This window comes from Desmodus rotundus, chromosome 11 (genome assembly GCF_022682495.2).
Source record: "Desmodus rotundus isolate HL8 chromosome 11, HLdesRot8A.1, whole genome shotgun sequence".
Classification (NCBI taxonomy): domain Eukaryota; kingdom Metazoa; phylum Chordata; class Mammalia; order Chiroptera; family Phyllostomidae; genus Desmodus; species Desmodus rotundus.
Window position 1 is genome coordinate 83,884,001 of NC_071397.1, and position 21,056 is coordinate 83,905,056.

Sequence of the window (21,056 nt, forward strand, 5' to 3'; positions counted from 1 at the left end):
CCCTCTCTCTCCTCTGTATGCTCCATACTCATTCTTGTTTTCATGCCTTTTAAAAAGACCGATCTTCAAGGCTTTCCCACAAAGCCTTCTCTGACAATTGTAGTCTCTGCTAACCCTGAAATCTTTTGGGGTCTGCGTGGGCCACTCCAACTCCAAAATGAAACAAAATACAATGTACTTATCTTTTTTTATTTTCTTAAAGTCATCAGGTTAACAGTTGATTAATTTTTATTTGTCTCATATGTGTTTGTGTTGTTGCTACTCCCTCTGCCATTAGAATTTCAGGTCTTTGAGTTTGGTTTGTTTTTGCATGTGTGGAACTTGCAAGCAAAGTACTCGTGATGGTAGGTTCATTGGAAGAACTATAAAAGATGGAAGATATGATGCTTATCTTTGGAGAATTTAAAATATCCTTGGAGAGAGGAAATGCTCTTCCTGGGGTGAGAAGACTGTGGGAAGACAGCCTATATAATCAAGTACTGCATGCTGTGGTACAGCAAGTGGCTTTCAGATTTTTTTTTTTACTTGCACCACAATAAGAAATGGACTTCACATCATGACTAAGTATGCATGTGTGTGTATATATATGTATATATGATGTATATATGTGCATGTGTGTGTAAGCTAAATTTTACAAAATAAGGTTTCACAAAACAATACTTAATTTTTATATGCAATGCATTTTGATATTTCTATTCTGTTTTAGCTTTGAAAAAATGCTGATAGAAATTCTCTGAATTGATTTGACAACTGCCAAGAGGATATAACCAACCCACAGTTCAGAAAACAGTGTAACCGAGTGGTGACCACATGAAGGTGTGAAGTAAAGGAGAGAGTACTGAGTGGAGTGAATACAGGGAAGGCGGTCTTGGAAAAGATTATACTTGATGTGTCTCTTGAAAGGAACATCCCGTGTAGATTACTGGGGTCCAGAACAGTGCTGATGCTGAGCGGGACAACAGTATAAGCAAAGGCGGCCCTGAAATCAGAGTAAGCAGCAAATTCAGGGCACCCTGAATTCAGAGAACAGAATTCTGATTTTTTTGTAGATTATGAAAATAATGTAAAGGGCAAACTAAAGGCCTGAAAAAAGATTCTGAGGGTACATATTTGGGAAAAGTATTAATAATTAGGAATAATTGAATGGCAGAGCAGATCTGTGGCACTGAATAACCTGTATTACTATTTGCATTAGTATTCCATTTTGTCAAAGTTATTTATAATCACAATTCTCATTATTTTCAAAGTAAACCCATGGGCAGAAACTGATACACAGAGATAACATACATTGTTCAAGGTATATTTACTTGAAGTGACTTTCAGAGATTAGGCTAACTCTAGCCCAGATGATTTAGTTGACCCCCCAAGAATTCAGAATACAGGCACAGATATCAAGCAAAAACCCAAACAGGATGATAATACTGAAACAATAACCACTTGTTCCTATCGGTCCCTGAAGATGAGCTTGTCCTTTTTCTCAAAAGTGTAAATTATTTCCCTTTGATGACCTTTATTTGTTGCTGTGTTTTGTTTAATTGTGCATAGACCTGGGTGATGGAGTGGGTGGCGAAGTTTGGAGGAAAGAAACCCTGGGTAGAGGTACGGTTTTTTTGAAGTTCATTCAGAGCACGAGTTGATCAGGGAAATCACAGGAAAAGAAGCCAAGTGTGGCTATACAGAGTATAGTGGCTTCCTCAGGTTCCTCCAGCTCGTCCTATTTTCCTTCTGGAATCATCTGCGGGGAGGGCTTTCTGTCACTGTTTGCCATCTTTTCTCTTTAGGTAGGTTTTCTCTCTCTCTACCAATCCTCCCCTTCAGAGATGGTGGGAGAACGGGGATGAGAAGAGGGTTAAAGTAGATTCCTATGATATGCCACATTATTGTACAGGAGTGGGAAATGGACTCCCTGAACCTCACCTAAATTTTGTTTTTAACATCTTGACTTTAGTACATTTTTTGTCACAATAAATTAGAACATTTGACTAAGGCTAAAAATAGATTAGCAAGGTTGAGCATAGAAGAAGTGGCCCAGCTTCTCCTCCTTTTCATTTTGTTTCAGTTTGAATGAGAAGGGGGTGGCTGACACAATGAACAAGAACAGCAACTGGCTGTCTCTCTGTAAGCTTTGAGCCAATTATGATATTTGTGTGGGAAAGTTTCCAATTCTTGAGTCTCAGTTATGTAGAGGTGGGAGGCAGCTGGTGTGAATGTCTGTCTGCAGGGTACATGCACAATTACTCCGATCCAATATGGCACGACAGCAATGTGCTTATTCAAGAAGATAATTATCTCCATTTTCTTAACCGAAACTTCTTCATCCCCACCACTTCAAAACAGACACAGATAAAACAAAAGAGGGAGAAAGACCAAAGCTGAAGTCACCAAAAGATTTTGAGTTCTCTCAGCTACCTCTAGTGAGGGACAGCAGTAATGAAATTAAGCTAAGTCTGAATGGGCTCCTTTAACTCATTACCATTGTCCACAGCTCCTACCGTCCTCCCCTGGAGGTCTGCACTTAATTAACAATCAGCATTTCCTCCACTTTTCAGAATTTGACTTCACTCTCTCGTTTCTCTCTAATTTTCAAGCGGCCACTCTATCCTGCTGCATCTACCCTCGATGCATTGTCCATTCATTCATGTACTTGCCATGTATTTATTAAACACCTACTGTGTACTGTGCACTGGACCATAGCATACAATGCACGGTACCAAGGATACAATGTGACTAAGACAGACATTTTCTGCCATAACAGAGTTTTTAATCTAGTGGGAGCCCACATAGGAGACAAGAAAATATGCGATTTCATTACTGTGTATGCAAATTGGTGGGGAAGGTACAGGGAGCACAAGGGGACAAATCCAGGTTTGGGTTGTCAGAGGAGACTTTCTAGAGAATTGATGATTTTGCTGAATCTTTAAGGTTCAGAAAAATGTAGCCAGGAGAAGACTGCTTCTAGCATCCTTCATTCAACAAAATTTTATTGAACACGTGCTGGGGGCCAGGCTTTACTTTAGACTCTACAGTTAGAAGGATGGACGCGATTCTGGCCCTTCTAGGTCCCTGGTGCCAAAAAGGCTGGGGACTGTTGGCTTAGAGGGTGTCACGCGGAGGAAAAGTAGACACGAAAATGTAGGCACAAAATAGCCAACCAGCAATCGCTCCCCAGAATCCGGCGCTCCTCCCTGCAGCTCCAGGCTGTGCTACGGACCCTGCAGTGCACGCCTCGAGTTTCCTACTAGAACCGCCTGCTTAAGGCGAGCGTGGATACTCTTCCCTGTACTTCCCTGCTTGTCCCTGTGTGCTTCCCAACACAGCCGCAGAGCCCTTCCTGAAGAACCGGGTTAATTAAAGAAGATCACCCATAGGAGGGAGAACTGTAAACTGTCAGCTAACGTAGTTCTTCCTCCACAGTTCATGGGCAAAGGTGTTAATTTATACATTCAACAAATATATGCTAGCTGTTCCCTAAGGTGCCCAAGACAGAAAAAAAATCCCGTGGAGCTTTCATTTGAGTGAGGAGATAGAAAACAATTAAACGTATATATTGACGAAATAATTAGAGGTGGATGAGGGAAACGAACAAGTTGATACTTCTGATAGCTCTTCTGGGAAGGCACCTTAGTTCTATCATCCCGCAGGAAGTGATGTGTTGGAGCTGGAACGACAGGGATGGGAAGGAGCTGAGACGCAAAAAGGCCGAAAAGAGTTGCAGAAAAGGACCTTTTGCAACTTTTCCCAGGAATCCCCTCTCATCACCTGTCAGCTTCTACTTTCCCGCGTGAACAACGTGGCTGTTGTTCTTCCGCAGGCATGGTTGGGCTTTCCCCCGGGAAGGGCCTGCTTCTAGGTCACGGGCAGCGTATCCTTGCATCCCTGGACCGGCGGGTCCGGTTCGAACGAACCCTTTCACCACTAGGCTGTGATGGCTTCCCCATCGGGGATCCTGCAGTTCACTCCCCTCGTCTAGGAACTCAACCCTGTTTCTGAAATTACCGAACCTAAGGCTGTTCCTGAATGGCAACTCTTCTTAATGGATTATTAACCCGAAACTCAAAATCGTTTGTTTCCAGTCCAGGTCCAACCACCGCCTATTTTCCCGGCCCACGGCGCGCTAAGCCTCAGTCACACGAAGGTCAGGAGGCCACCGAACAACTTCAGATGCCATCAGACTGGCGTTCGGGGCCGTTCCAGGAAGGGCGGTTCCCACACGCCCGGGGGCTCCCGACGCCCCGGGTGAGGGCGCCAGCATGACGTCACCCGAAGGTGGCCGGCTCAGCGCGGGGCATGACGTCATGCGGGCGGGACGGTCCGCCGTGAGGTCACCTGGTGGGCGCGGCCAGGCCGAATCCCCAGTGTCGTCACGGGCGGGGGCAGGGCCAGAGCGTGTCAGCGGAGCCGAATCAAAACAAGCCGGAGACCCGCCTTTTCCCTCCCGCTCCGGAGCTTCTCGCTCGCGCCCCGAGCCCGCGGCGCCCGCGCGGCTGCAAAGCTCGGGGGCCGCGCGCCGGCTGCAGGAAGCCGGGCAGGGCGCGGCGCCGGGGATGGCGCGTTGCCGGCCGCGCGGCTAGACGGGCGGCGGAGGAGCCGCCGGCCCGCGCCCTCCATTCTTTCCGCCCCGGAGCCGCCCGCGCGCCGGGTCCCGAGCGGCCGCGCCGCGGGGAGCTGCCTTCGCTGACGCCGGGCACCTGAACCCTCCCGAGATGCCCAATCCCAAAAACAGTAAAGGCGGCCGCAAAAACAAGCGCGCCAACAGCAGCGGGGACGAGCAGGAAAATGGAGCCGGGGCCCTGGCAGCGGCGGGCGCGGCGGGCGCGGCGGCCGGGGGGGCCCTGGCGGCAGCGGCGGGCTGCGGAGCGGCTGCGGCGGGCGCGCCGGGCACCGGGGGCGCGGCAGGCTCCGGAGGCGCGGGGACTGGCGCAGCCAACGTCGCGGCCGCCGCGGGGGCTGCAGCCTCGGGCGACGCCAAGAACGGTAAGACGGGGCGAGTGCCAACTTCCTCCACGACGGGGACGGCGCGGTGGCGGGGCCCTGGGTGGCGCGGGCGATGCGTGGACAATGCGAGAGTCAGGAAGTGCTCACCCCGCCCCTCTGCCCCACCGCGGCTGCCCCTTCCCGATCCCCACGCCAGACTACGACAATCTATCTGCAGCCCCTGCCGGGTGTCCGCGCCGCGCGGCGGTCGCGCGTCCTGGGCAGCCCGCTCCTCAGACTACCAAGGGTGCTCGGGTCCCGGTCGGCGGCAGCGCTACCCTCGGGCCTTGCCCGTGGTGCCCCCGCTGGCGAAGCCGAGTGTGTGCGCCGAGCCTGGAGGGAGGGAGGAAGGAAGAAAGGAAGGAAGGAAGGAAGGAAAAAGCTGCCCAAGTTGAGAAGAATGATCCGATTGAAAACTTAGGCACCAATTCATTCTTCCCTGTGATCCCCTGTCCCACCCGCCCCCACCCCCAAGTGAAGAGCCTAAACCCCAGCAAATCCGGGCTGTCTGTGTCGATTGCCACAGGTGAAGAGGCCCCAGAGACATTTTTTTACTGTAGGGCGTGTGTGTGTATGTGTGTCTGTGTGTGGGTGGGGTGGGGGTGCTCTTTAATTCTGTTGCTCGCTTGAGGAAGGAAGAGAATCTGAACTTGACTTCCGTTCTCAGCCCGGAGTTAAAAAAAAAATCATCGTTTATTTAATTCTGCTTCACCTTTTTGGAAGGAAGCCTAATAGTCTTAGGTGGTGCCTGAATGCACCTTTTGGGGAGCACTTACAGAATAGTGAAGATGTGACAGTATTGCTGATGTCACTACAAAGTCGAGGTTTTTGTTGGAGGGCGCAAGCACTTTACCTACTACTTGGACAGTTCCTTTGAATTCCTTTGGTCAGCCAGTTTTTCAAGGAAGGGAATATAGGCAGCTTATAATGGAAGGAGATTAAGATCTTTATTTCTGGCTTTTAACTTATAGCTTTCAGCTTTTGAATCCATTCATTTCGTAGACGGTCCCTTTTTTAAACAGGGCACCTGCAGTTAGAAGAACTCCGTAATGAAGTGTTGCCTGTTAGAAACAGAACGGCAGGCCCCTTTGGTTCTGTCTCTGCAATATGGAAATAGGAAGATTTCCAAATTTATCGCATATGTGAATGTTTGATACTACAACATTTGGCCAGACTGTCTTCTCTATGTTCTTTTGTTTTCCTAGCTCTAAACTTCATTTGGGTTTTGATGTGACAGAGGGGAAGGAAGACAGACTCCTGGCTCAACCATTTAGAACTTTGTCATCTTGGAAAGGTCAGTCTTTCTGAGCCTCAGTTTCCTCGCCTGTAACATTGGGGGAAAAATACTGCTTATATTGCTGCCCTTATAGGCTTAGTGTGAGGCTCAGAGTGTCCTTTCCCTACCCAGTCTCTTATTTTTGTTGTCTGAAGGGCTCGTTAGATTTTTAAGAGCATTAGCAAAGTTCCTCAAGAAAAGTGATGGGCAATGATAACAATCATTCATTCATTCAAAAAATATTAAGCACTTGCAGTGTTACAGGTACCCTGCTAAAGGATACAGGGGTAATCAAGAGAGAGGGCATGCTGGTCCTCGTGGAGTTTGTGTTCCTTTCTCAGCAGTTGTGGCTTACCCTGCTGTTTTCATCTGTGTGGAAGCTTCACGCTGGCTGTTTCTTTTTCTTCTTTGTCCAAAAGATGAGACACCACTTTAAGGTGGTGTGAGGAAATTTTTCTCTTAGGCTAGTGGCATCTCTTCATTTGTAAACATTAATCTGGTTATGATGTTCCCATTTTTACTCTCCTCAGGTATATGTAGCAGTTCTGTGTATATCTGTGTGAAATGATTTTTGATTTGGAGCTTGTTTTATTAATTGAGTAGGAGAAAAAGGGAAGAAATGGGCCCAACAAAAATGGGCATAATCAGCATTAGAGAAGCAACAAACTTAACTTATATTGGAGTGGTGAGCTGAAGTTTATGATGGCAAATTCTTGGCGCTGACATGGTGTGAAGTCGCAGTGAATGATCCACCTTAATTTGAGGAACTCTTACTGCAGTTGATGATAACCGAACTTAGATGCTGAGGCCTCCTGTGCAGAAGTTGATAAATAAGGAAATTGCAAATGCTTTTTGTTTTACCACTTAAAGCTGTCCATTATAATGTAGAGATGGGAGAAATGGCATTGGTGAATTTTTAAAGGAAGGACAACAGATATCGCCAACTCTCAAAATCAACCGATAAGGCCCAATTATTTTGAATTTTAAAATGACAATGGAACTGTTACAGAATTTCTAAGTATATTCAATTGTTTACTTAACTGTGATGTCAGATTTTGTGATTATGAATATTACAAATCAAACAATTCTTTCAAGGGTGTAGTAAAACTACGTTCTATTAAACTTTTGAAGGTTTGTTCTCACTGTTCAAGTCATATGTGATCTACGCTGAAAGTATACAAACTTAATGACTTTGCTTAAAGTTAACAGTACTTATTTGTATGAGTAGTTGTTTGGAGTTTATAGAATGGTTTTATGTCTTGTACGTTCTTGGCCACCAGGGTAGAGTAATATTAGTTCTTGGTTCACTGTTTGTCAGTAGGTATAAAAAACTACTGATTCTATAAAAGCAGATTACTAGCTAGGGAAAGCTTGGGGAGGCTTGGGCGGGTTGTAGTTGAAGAAGTTGGACCGGTTGCTGTTGTGCATCTTGGGTAAGTTGAATATTAATGGAAAAGACTTTGTACCCCAATAAGAAATTTATTAGTACATTTTCAGGTACTGTTTATATAGGTCTATGAAGCTTTTTGTTTCAGGGGTTGGAGTAAAAGCTGTAGAAGCACTATCCTCCTTCTCCATACAGTAAACATCTGTCTGCACATAATGTAGCATTTTGGTTGTAGGTGGACAAGATTTGCCAATCATTATTTTTAGGATCCAGTAATCATGCAGTTGATTATAACTGTGTATATTCCAGTTTTATTCTGGAATTATGGTTCCATTAGATACCTCTTTTGATATATATATATTTTTCTTTCCTTTTTTTTGTTTTGTGTCAGGCCTAAAAACATATGAACCTTTGATCATAGTATCCAGGTTTCATTGGGCCTGGATCCCAAGTCCTTCTATAAATTCCTGTTTCCTGCATGCCCATGGTTCACCACTCCACTCCTTCCTGACTGCCACCATAACCCCTGGGCTGTTGTGTCCGCCTTAACTCATTCAACAGCTCTTTCTAGAAGGTGGAGTGAGTTTACATAGAGATTCACATCCTCGCTCCTCAAATTACTTAGCATATGATCTAGGGTAAGTCATTTGACTTACCCAGCCTCAGTTGCTGTATATTTAAACTGAGATGATAGTACTTACCCATACCTATGTAGTGAGATATCTATCTTTACTTACCTATGATGTGTATAACATATGTTGATATTATGTACACACTATATGTATGTATAAGTATGTATATATATATAAACAGTGCCTGAGTTATAAAATAAGCTTACTGTGTTCACTGTTTGTCTTAGATCCTGGAAATAGTCTCTGAGATGGAGATGTACGCACAAAAGGTTTGCTGGGGCTGCTCCTGGCCTCATCACTAGTGGCAGAGGAGGGAAGCAGGCTCCTGCAGGGGAAGGGGTTGAACAGTGATGCAGTTGTCAGGGAGCTCTGGAGCTGGGGTGGCCTTGCAGGTATTTAACCTGGAGGTATGGGGCAGCGCCAGTAAACCTTCCCTCCCCTACCGACTGGGTATATGGACCTGGGCTGCCCCTGGGAAGGTGTGACCTGGAGAGGTCTCTTAGCTGGAGAGCCTGTGTGAGAGGCACTCAGCTGGGAGCCTTTGGTTCTGAGCGAAGGTGAGCCGCTCTTCCTCCCCTAGCATTATGGGTTTCTTCACTTAGACCACTAGTGCCATTCACCCAAAACACAGGTGTGGGATAGTTCTCCCTAACTACTAAATAGGCTTCATGGACCAGGCTGGGAATTAACCACCCTCATAACATTGTTTTGATGGAAGTGTGTGTTCTGAATCCATACATCTGTTTACAAATAGATTTTTGGAGCAACTCTAAGCAAGATTTGTATTTTTTGGTATGCTTAGGCCACCAAACACTTTTTATAACCCCAGGTTTGTAGTATATTTTAAATAGTTTCTCCTTTTAGGGTTTACTTGAATTCTTACTACACTTAAATTACCTTTATCGATTGGAAGGAAAAGGAACAGTGTTTGCCTGCTGTTTATTTTGAATCAAGTAATATTTATGGAGGGTCTAAGTATGTAGAGCACCATTGTGTTCTTGGAAGACATTTTTTTTTGCCTTATCTAGAAATTACTTTTGTCAGATCTTTAAAAATACTTGCTACTTTTGGATCGTGTCTTTTGAAATCCACCTTTGTACTAGGCGCTGGTAGAAAACACCACCTCATCCATGGAAGATTCATCTTGTGTACTTTGTGTGTTACAGGAAGATCTGTTCCGCACTCTGCTAGTGGGGTTTTATGCACAGCCCTTGCTTCTTCTCTCTCGACTTGTTGCAGGACCTGAGCTTAAATTCTAGAAACGAAGCCTTTGATGTTAGCTTTCCTTCATGTCCAAGAATGTGTATTTTCTATAAAAATTGAAAACAGGATAAACCTGGGAACTCTCTGTAGCTTAATCCTCCTATGAACAATTTAAAGATCTTGAAGGTATCAAAAGGAAAACTTTGGGGGGCGGGGAAACTCTCCTGATTGATTTTGATCACCAGCTCGTTGGTATTTTTAGGGGATTGATTTAATTAGAAATATTTTATCATTTCATTATTTTGCCAGTCATGGGCATTGTGGAAGAAAATTACAATAAAAGAAGATAGGCAAAGTTCTTTTTGACTTTCTAGTCAAACACAAAATCCTATCAGATCACCATTGTTAATATTTTAATGTATATTCTTAGAGCCTTTAAGTGTTTTTCTTACAGACAGTTTTTGAAAAAAGAGGGTCATATATTTTATAATCTGCTTTCTACATGTAAAATATTTTGTGGGCGTTTTAGGAAAGCAGTAAATTTACAGGTGTATCACCACTTTTAATGAGTGCATAATATGCCATCATATATTTGCATCTTGGAAAATTTGATCCTTCTGTTGTTTGATCTTTAGGTTCTTATTCATACATCCCGGGGCACTACCCAATTACTTCCTTAGGATAAATCCTTGCCTGCGGACTTACTGTGTCCAAGGATATGCATATTTTTGTGATTTTTAATACATGCTGACAGATCACCCTATAGAAGGGTTGTACCAGCTTGACCCTGGTGTGGCCAGAGTGCCCTTTCCTCATGGCCTCTCTGGTCCCTGGTTTTTATTGTTTCAAAGGCCCGCTGGAGAATGGCTGGTGCCCCAAACCATCTCAGCGGGAGGGCCTCATTTGGGCCGACAGCCTGGAGCAGATGCTGCCACTCTTGGGGGACTTACCAAGGCTGCATTTATTTCTGCCGGGGACCTTTGTGTTCTTCGGTGATTGGGTGGTGAACAAGGGTCCAACAAAATACCTAATAATGGTGGATGATATTTTAGCAGCTGATAATAGTTAGTGGAGATAAACGCATTGGCTTTCGAAATCCTGTTCGTACCATTATTCTAATCTTCAGAAGTAAGGCCTAGTATTTTTAAAGTTTTAGTCAAAAAGTATGTGGCTTGGACAGAATTCGTTGTAAACCTTTGTGCCACAACTTACTAGCAAAGTGACTTTGGGGAAGTTATTTAACCTTTTTTGGCCTCCATTTTCTAAATGCAGCTCTTTGGAGTGTTTTTGAAGATAAGAAAAATACATGTGAAAGGTCTTGGCAGATATGGTCACTATCAACAAGAGCTTTATAAGTTTTGTGATTTGTTCAATGTTATTCAGTAACAAAACTTGTTAAACTATTGTACTGTTGAGAACAGACACTGAGAGACAGCAAGGTGGGGGTGAAGGATCTGTGAATATTATTATAGAAAAAAACTGGTATATACAGGTTTTTTATTCAAGCACTGATTTAAGTATAAGTGACCTTCTTTCCTCCTTATCTCTCTGGTGGTAGTTTACCTGAACCAAATCAGATGACTTAGTTTAAAAAGAAAAGAGAAAGTAAAAAGCAGAGTGTGAAAACTGTTGCATCTTCATTCACTTACCCATCTCATGTATATTGAGTATCTGTGGTTTGCCAGGCACTGTGTTGGGCTCTGGGATTACAAGGACAAAGGAAGTGGGCCCCCAGGGTTTTGGTTTACTTGGGAGACTTTGTAGAAACACGTGGAGGTAGGTAATTGGAGGTACTACACAAGGGCGGCTGTGGAAGACAGGGCCGGGCCTTCGGAGGTGGTGAAGTACTGGCCGAAGCGTGCGGGTTGGATCTGAAGGTCAGGAGACGTGAAATGAGCATGTGGAGCTGAACGTAGCTGAAAGGAGTTAAGGAGCCCAGTGTGCTCTTTAGGATCAGCCAGGGCTTAATAGTGCTGAGAATTAAACAAATACCCTCCCCTCTCCAGGCAACAATTAGAAAATCCATTCATTAGTTTACTTGCTCATTTGTTTGCTTATTCATTGCTCTGTCCGTCTATGCACTCATCCATTTACTCAACATTTATTGTGTGTTTACTGTCTTCTGTGATTGGAAGTATAATGTTGAATTATGCTTGTAGGTATCAGAATGTACAGCCACACGGGCTCATGGTGAAGCTGGGGTAGAGACATGTCTGCAAACACCAGGAGCCATGATAATGCGCTGGGGTTGCCCAGTGGAAAAAAATAACTTGTTTCCTGGAGGAGGGACAGTTGAGCTGAGTCTTGTAAGACGGGAAGGCGTTAGCCCTGAAAACAGAGGGAGCATGTTTCAAGCTGAGGAAGGTGGGAAAGAGCCTTGAGTTCCGGTTGCTGCCAGGAGTCTGTGGCTGATTTGAAGTGCAGCGGTAGGGCCTGAGGCTGGAAAGGGAGGGGGCCGGGCAGGCAGTCACATCTGGATGTTTTGTAGCTGGTGCAGAACTATCCCTGAGGTTTGTCAGCAGGGACAAAGTCAGCTGAGCCTGCGGAAGGGAGTATAAACATAGGTTGTTGACAAGCTTGTAAAGTGCATTTTAACAGAATGGGTGTCTTGGCAGTGTTTCTTTTGATACGGCGAGCCAGGGATTGGCAGTCCAGCCTGCCATGGACCCTGATTGTGGGTTTTCAGTCGAGCAGCAGGCAGGCTGCACACACCGCTGTTTCTGCACAGCAGGGTGATAGTGCCGCGGCCCCCACGGCTGCTGTGTGGGAAGTCTGTCTGAACCGTGGGCACTGGCATCCCTGTGCTTCTGAGCCATAGGAGGTTAGCTAATTGAGGTTAACTTCAGAGAACCGAGCGCCAAGGGAGGGGTTGGGGCCATCTGAGCAGAAAAGCCAGGCTTTTCTCTGGAGGGGTGGGGGAGCTTTCCCTGTGGTTTATTTTTCATACTTTGGTACAGAGTGTATCTCTGAGCCAGGTTGGACTAATTATCTTGGTTTGTCATTTTATTTTATCATCATCAAATCAGTTTTAAAACAGTAAACCCTGGCGAGGGGGATATCATTGTTTTGTACAAAGGGACTGTGTGTGTGCTTTAATTCTGTATGGTTCAGAAAAAGCCTCTGGTTTTCAGTGGTTAGTGAAATAGCAACTTGCTTTGTTTAATCAATATAATGTTTTAGCTTAATTGTACTTGAGAGGTTTTTATAAACTGGCAAAAAGTGAGTAGCATTTCTAATAATAATTATGTGTTCCGATTTATCAGAAGTAGAAAGGGAAACAAATTATTTCTGCTCAATTATACTTGTGAGGATAATACTTGAAAACAATTATAGAAATTAAAGTTAGAAACAAGAAAAATAAGAGGAAGTTTAAAGAAAAATGAAGAAAGAGGAAGACTTAAAGAGGAAGTATTAAATGTTAATCATAATTGTTTAGACTGTAATTAAGAAGAAAGTTACGGTTCTTATATACACTCAAAATACAGTGTATTTCTTAGATTTAAGTTGTCAGAGAAGAAAACCTTTTCCTCACCTCTCTTAGGTTCAGTACTTGGGGGCCTGCAAATTAAACTGCCAAAAGATAGTGAGAGAGAAAGTCAGATTTAATCACACACACAAACATGTGACTCAGAGGGGCTAAGGGTGGGAATTTGCGGCTTGTATCCTGTCTCACTAGGAGCATAGGAGGGGAGAAAGGGCACCTACAGGAAAACAAACGGCTTTTTGGAAAGACACATGAGTCCTTAGGGAAGAGATGGGAGACACGTGATTTTGTGGTAATGCGTGTTTCAGTGGGGTTCTCTGGTCGTGAGGGTTCAGACTTCCCTGGGGGCTCTTGGGAAGGGGGTTTTTGACAGTTGAGTTCTTTTGAGAGGCTGAGATTTTAGGCAGATGGGAGATTTCGGGAACTCAAATACCTTCCGTTCAAAATAATTTTTAGGCCACAGTGGCATATTCTGGACCCCTTCAAAATCTGTTGCAGTTCAAATCTTGTTACCCCCATTATAGCAATTACAGAGTGTCAGATAGCAAAAGACAGTATCACAGCTCGGGATTTTTATTTTTCACTTTATTGGAAATGTATTAGAAATAGACAGCCTTAAGGCATATGACTTTATAAAGCTTATAAAGAGGATGAGTTTAGACCAAAGTTAGCAGGATATCAAATTGCTCATATAAGGGAGATATTTGCTGAATTTAAAGTGTGTATTTTCCCTTAAGGGTAAGCCTAAGTTTGTTGATGCCTTAGATCACGTCTCTTCGAGTTAAAGCACTCAGGAGAATCTTTTGACATTAATGTTGAAATCGAATTGCAAACTATTGTAGGTTTCTAAATCAGCACTCCTGAATGTGATGATTATTTCAGTATAAGATTTAGTAGAACTCTGTTATAACACCATTTCTTACTAAAAATGACACTCCTTGATATGCCTGACAAAACTCAGTGTCTGGGCAGAAATGGAAACTGGGGAACGTACAGCAGCAAGTTCTGGCTACTTTTGATTGGCAGCAGGTGCAGTCTGTAATCTGAGAGACTGAGCCTGGGGTGGTTGGTGACGGCCATTAATGAGCGGACACAGTGCTGCCAGAAGCCATGGGGAGAGCCTGGCATTGAGTATGGGAAGTGTCCCTCTGTGAGAGAGGCAGAAAGTGCACACCCAGCATGGGCAGCTCCGAGACTTCCTCCACATGGTTTCTGACTCCTCAGATCTCTTTTTGCCGGGCGGTACCCGGCACATTGCAGGAACGTTAGCCCTGCAGTGCTGTGGTCCGACTCTGTGAGGCCGTCAGTTTTAGAGGTGCAGATGGAAGTTTTCCAGCGCAGAAACAAACGAGGTTAGATTCCTGGGTGGTAGGTGTGTTTGTGCTGCAAAACCCAGAGAATCAAAAGAAAGGAGAAGCGGCCGTTCCCAGCGACGGGAACAATGATGATACTACCGCTACCCTCTATTGAGACTTACTAAGGCCAAGTGTGACCCAGCAGCATTCCACAGTCTACCTTTGAGGACAAGGACTCTGCGCCCCTGAGATGGCCTCCTGTCTGCACACCCAGATCAGAGAGATGGGCCCAACCTGGCACCACAGTCGGATCCTATTGGATGTTGGATTCATCTTGACTGACACACATGTGCATGAAGTATGAACAAGTTGTTAAGTAGAGGAGTTAAATTCAGTATAAAAACATCAAGGAAACAATAGAGCTGTTTAAATTACTTGTAAAATGCCTCCTGCTTATTGTTTTGGCACTTGAACTGAAATTAAATTTGTAAAACAAGAAAACACTTGAGCAAGGAAGCACTTTGCCCACACCTGTGCCTTCACGTTGGTCTGGTCCCTTCTCATGATAGGACTCCTCACTTTTGGAGTTGTGGAGCCTGCGAACATTGGAACCGACGCTTTCTCTTCTGAGTGGTCACAGTTTGTAACTAAGAACTGATTATCCTCATTAGGCTAAAGTCCTGAAAGAGGGATCACTGGTCACAAGGCCTGCGGTCTTTGGGGCTTCGCTGCGTGCTGCCAAACCATTCTTGAGAAAGGGTTTAACCTCTTTATGCTAATGCTGGTCCTGCGTGGAGTGCTCCTGTCTTCCCACTCCCCAGTGTGGATTTTGATAACCATTTTCAGACAGATGAAAAAATCCACGCCCTATTTTTATTTGTATTTGCATTTGTTGGACTATATGTATACTGCTCATTTGCCTTTTTTTTCCGTTTGTGCTTTTTGTCCGTTTTACTCATGGGGTATTTGGGTTCCTACTGATTTGCACAGTCATTGAGTATTCAGGATACTTTTTGATGTACATTCTCCCCTGGTTTATGGTTTGGCTTTTTGCCATTTGCAACGTTTTTATTGGTTAGAAATGTTGCAGTTTTGCGTGATCACAGAACATCCACGTGGAGATAGAACTCAAGAGGAAGATGGCAGAGGGTGAGAGAAGTTGTCTGTGAAATCGCGAATAGCAACAGTTGTGGGGCGTGGATGGCTCCGGCCAGTGACCACGTGCATTTGGGTATCAGCGCACAGTAATGCCATTAACACTTGTGAGGTTCTGGTTCATTTTTGTATTTAACGTTGGAGCCTCTTTCACATAGTTGGCTGCAGCTCCTGCCACCCTGCCTGACGTCCTGCCCAGCCCTTGGCTTCCCTGACCACTACTGTCCAGTTGACAGCTGAGCTTCGGGTTTAAAACCTGTCACTTTTTGTAAATTTCTAAAATCCCATGCAGTTTCTGCTCCAGCCAGTTCCAGGGACCCTGAAACTTTCAGATAAAGGCCCATTCTTTCCTTATCGCCTCTTCTCAGGAACCAAGCTGCAAGGCCTCTTCTAGGTTAAATTGCCCATAACCTCCTTGTGATAGCAAACTTAGCAAACTTACATGCTGACTCATGAGAAAGTTCCCATTTTTCACGTTCTGGCACTTGGATTGAAATTGCATTTGTATGTTAATAAAATGAGAGCGTAGCACTCAGTTGAAACAAGAGTTGATTCGCGCTCCATACATCATACTGATTCAGTCAGCCCTTGTGTCTTCTCGGATGTCTGAGATTTGGAAAAGGCTCCCAGACTGATTGCTTGTTCTGAGGAGTGAGATTTGAGATTTGCTCATAGCTCAAGATGTCCCATTTTACAAGGCCAATGAACCTTTCCGAGCTTACATTTTTTTCTGGGGGAGGGTGTCTTGTTTCTTTTTATTTATTTAAGAATAAGCAAGACAGGGGAGAAAATGCAGACAATTGTAACTGAATAAAAATTTTTTAAAAATTAAAAAAAAAGAATAAGCAAGACTTACTTGTAGAGTTGTGAGTAAATCTATAAGACTAGTAAAAGAAAAAGTATATAACATGAGGGATACTAAGCATACAAAAGGAGCTGATGTTTTTGTTCCTTAGTTCCTTGTTCCTTAGCAAAGAATTAAAAAAGTCAACAGTTGTGAGTAAACGTATTGGGAGTAGAGCACCCTCAAAATTTATAGTTTTTTAAAAATTTAAGGTTGGCTCACAAAACCATTCAGGTATCAAGTATAGAACTCAACAGAACATCATCTGAACACTGCATGGTGCCCGTCGCCCGAAGCAAAGTCTCTTTCCATCCACATTTCTCCCCCTTTCATCCACTGCTCTCCACCCCTGCCCTGCTCTGGCTGGCACCACACCATGGTCTGTGTCTATGTGTTTTATATGTGTCTTATCTTTAGGAAGTGAGGATAGCATGATTTTGTCTGTGTGTGACTAAATCTTTGAAAACAAACTGTAAAGCTGTTTGAAAAGGCAAATAGTTGTGTCAACATTTGGGGTTTTTAGTGTTTTCTGGTTGGGTTTGTGGTTTATAGTGTGTCATGTGGTCATGTGGCTGCTTCCCAGCTAGCGATGGAATGCAGACTCCGATTAGCTGGTAGAACCCAGGCAGACCTTTGCTTTCCCCCGGTGGAGTCTGCGGTGAACGCTCTCCCGAAATCCTTGTTCTGTCTCCTTGGGGGAGTCTTTAGTTTCTCTTTAAGTTCCAATCTGGGAGCTCTTGGCTGTGTGGGTTTTCCCAGACACTCTGCAGTGCTTGCCAGCTGGTCCCAGGGCAAACCCAGCCCCTTGAGTGAGTTGAGCTCTTCTGGAGTTTCTGAAAAAGACCTTTGTGACCCCAGAGGTTCTCTTACCAGTGTAAGTAGAGCTGACTTGGGGATTGTTTTGTTGTGATCTGTGACTCATCCTGTCCCCAGGTTTCATTATAACAGCAGATTCCACTGTGATTTTGACCGTTGGATTAACAGAGCGCTGCTCTTGGCCTGCTCTACTGCATGATTTACGAGTAGGTGCCTGTATTTGTAATCATGCCTCACGTAGTTTGTGTCTTGATTCACTTCAGGCCTTTCTGCCTTCTGCTCTTTACCTGCCTCTAGGGTCCTATGGACTGGGAGTTTAAGTGTTGTTGTAAAAGCATTGAAATGCTTACATATGACTTCAATTTGTTTCCTTACCTCCCTTTTAGAGTTCGTGTTGCACATTAGGTTAAAGAAAAACAAAACAAAGAAGAAAACACAAAACAAAAACTAACTTCCAGAGCATACAGCAGATGGGTGGGTGCAGAGGAGGAAGGGGGTGGCTGGAGGGAGGGTGCAGTGAGTCAGGGGGTCCACTGTGGTGATGGGTGGGCACTAGACTCGGTGGTGGGCGTGGTTAGTGCGTGCACGTGGAGGTTTATAATGTCGTACGTCTGGAATTATACAATGTTATGAACCAATGGTTACCTCAAAAAATAAAAGAATTTTGAATATATCAAGCTATATTGTGGAGGTTTTCGAAGTAATTTTTATAGTCATGTGTTACTTGGTATGGATACGTATCAGCGTATGTATGTAAATGTGCCAATATGTTTCTGTCGAGTCAGTTTTTCTTGGAATTTAGTTGATTACAAACAATTTGTAAGCTTTGTCTTTGAAATATTGAGATTTGTAAGTTCTGACTTTGAAATAACTTATTTTTTCACGTTCTATGAGAGATGTAATCTAAGGATTACTTGGAAGAATTTTTAAGGAATTGACCTGAAATGTTTTTCTCTAGACAGATTTGGGAATAATTTAGAATTCATTTGAAATATAACCATATGCATATTTGCATACACTTACATATTTTAATAGAATTATATATAATATGACATTCTCTTATGGCAAAATTTCTAGATATTTTGGTAACTTTTTAAAATGACATATTATTTATTCCCTCTAGTTTGGAAATGAATAGTTTTGTCTTTAGGGATGGTCACACTGTAAAATTCTGTCTGTGTTCCACAAGAGTTAGTAATGGGGATTACTAACTAGTGAAAATGACATCACTGGCTTAACAGTGGGGTCTAAACTTCCAGGTTGCTTTGCAGTGGGGAGTATTATGAGACACTCTTGAAAACACGTCCTGCTGTAACAGGCTGGGTGGCGCGTACTTAGGTGGTGCACTGCTGGGCCTGGGCACAGACACGACGATTCTCGAGCCTGGCTTTCGGTGTTACCGAGGTGTGTGGAAGACTTAGACACGCCTTCTCCTTGGACAAGCCTGTCCCTGTTGCAACAGATTCTGCACCGTGCTTGTCTCTTGCTGAGGCACAGGCCAGCAGTATGGCCTCCAGGCAGAAGCTTTGTCTTTTCTGCTTAGATCCCAGCAGAAGTGCTATAAGGAATTTTCCCAGGTTTATTTTGAAGGGAAGGCAAAGGAACAGAAAGCGTGTATTTTCTAGGGGGTTCAGCAGGGCAGAAAAGGTACATGGAAAACAAAGACAGGGAAATGAATTTAGCCACTTTGTGCTGGGGTTTCATTGATTTAAATATAGTAGTCTTAAAATCATCCTGGAAGTTGGGAAGGTGACCCAGTCCTGGACCAGAACAGGGTCCAGGAAAAATAGGCAGAGGTTCTGTTTCTCAGGGTCAGCTGCCCAATTTGATAGTTTCTATACTATTCTTTATGTTCTTTTCAAGGAAAATTGCTTTTTCTCATTGATTGACAAGTAGACCCTTTGCTCATGGTCGATCTGCCCGCCTGCCTGCCTGCCTCCCTCCCTCCCTTCCTTCCTTCCATTCTGTTACATAGAGTAGATTTACCTTATTGTCTATCTTTTGTTTTTAAGGAGTGCAGAGGTTGGGATCAGGAAACCTTTGCATTGTAGTTGGGTTTAAGCACTTGCTTCTTTAACTTGGTTTTCCTCATACCTAGATTTTGCTTGATTCTGAGGATTTATGTGGGTGTTGAACATTTTGAATAAACTTTTGTGTAACCATATCTTGGTAAGTTGTTCTATAATTTTGAATAAGGCACTATTACAAATTATAGAACTACTGAAGATCTGGTTACACAAAGCTAGTGGTCATTGCCTGTCTTTGCAAACGGGCTCTGTGCTTTTTGTCGGTCTGTGTGTGGTGTGGGTGAGAATGGAGAAGGAAGGCCACTTCCTAGTGGAATGACCCTGGGCAGGACACTGCGGGACCATCTGGCAGTGGGCTGAGGAAGTGTTTGTAGAGCCTGAGCCAAGGGGTTGCCTTGTTTCTGTTTGTGGAGCTTTGGTATCTTTAAGAAATATTCAGGAAGAACTATGAAATCTTTATCTTCATCCTGATATTCAGCCTACATCAGGCTTATTTTGGGTCCATGTCCTTTTGGGCCCTGACATGGCCTCTGTCAGACAAGGAGGATACGAGTTTCTACTTTATAATCAGTGTTGATATATTGATATACTACTGTCAGGGTGTTGAGGCCAGAAAGGGAATAAAAAATAGGTAAAATAGAAGCTGATAGCTTCCTGTTTAGTTTGAATTTGAGGCTGGGTAAGCTTATGGGTTTTAGTTGAAAGTAAGGAAAGAGTAGATGTAGGAGAATGAACTGAATATATTGAGACCATGTTAAAAACCCAAGTTGTTAAATGCAGTTGAAAGGCTCACTTTTTTTTTTTTTTTTTGATGTGAAGCTTCCATGTTTGTTTGGATAGAGTGGTTTGTCTGAGTGAAAGCCTTGTGTTTAAACCCTACTCTAAGCATAAAAAAACATGTTTAACCAAATATAATCTCCATGTACCCAACTTGCTACCCATTTTGGAACAGTCTTTTACACTTAAAATAACATCAGGGAGGAAAAACTAAATCAGGGGTTAAGATAGATATGCTTAAGTGAGCTTACTATAGCTCTTATGGTAATTGAGACAAGTTGACAAAATATTTTTGTTTTAACTTTCCTTTATATATCAGACCTAGTGTTTTTTTAGAATTTTTAGTGAGAAAAAAAGGTCTTGAAATATTTGAAAAAATATTATTTAAGAACATCTTTAGTTTTCAGTTAAAAAATACTCATTAGCTAATCAATAAGTGATTTTTTAAACACTTAGTGAGTTTGAGGCGTGGGACACCAGTGGGCTGCAGTTAGTGTTCTAACCAGTCTGTGTCCACTCCTTCCCCTTCTAATCCACCTTCCGCGCTGCAGCCGCAGGTCTCCGCTGAAGCAGAGGTTTTGCTTCCGGCCCGGTGGGCGATCAGGTGGAAAGGGAGAAGGCAGCCTAAATGGGGGTTCCTTAAACATACCCAAAGGACTTGGGGCTTCAGCCCGGGGGTTTCTGAGGTCCCTGATGTGTATATGACATAATGTAGTATAGTTTTCAGAAGGCTGATACGAAGGTGATGATCAGACGTTTTTGTTGTGTTTCCCCCAAAATAATTTGAAAAAACAGTCTCTCTTGCATATTTAACATGGTCGCATCTTTTTTTTTAAAGATTTACATAAATTCCAAGGATACAGTTTTGAGTTTTTTGCAAACATTGTTATTTAAATGTATTTAAACAGAATACAATTATCATTGACTTGGCAACCATTAGCAGCCATATAAAATAATAGAAATTTTACATTTTAAAAAATTATTTTATTGTTGTTCAGTTACAGTTGTCTGCATTTCCCCCCACAACCCCCCCTCTCCCCAACCCCAGCCAAACCCACCTCCCTCCTTTGCTTCCACCCTCCCCCTTGGTTTTGTCCATGTGTCCTTTATAGTAGTTCTTGAAAACCCTTCCCCTCATTGTCCCCTCCCCTCTCCCCTCTGGCTGTTGTTAGATTGTTCTTAATTT

General features: G+C 43.6%; 1 protein-coding gene across 1 annotated transcript in view; it reads left to right on the forward strand.

Annotated features, from left to right (window-relative positions):
- Nucleotides 1–4,375: 4,375 nt before the first annotated feature.
- Nucleotides 4,376–21,056, forward strand: part of HECA (hdc homolog, cell cycle regulator) — a 39,299-nt gene continuing 22,618 nt past the window's right edge. Inside the window, exon 1 of the mRNA XM_053913795.1 lies at nt 4,376–4,974. Coding sequence (XP_053769770.1) covers nt 4,704–4,974 — 271 coding nt within the window. The 5' untranslated portion in view covers nt 4,376–4,703. The remainder of the gene's footprint in view (nt 4,975–21,056) is intronic.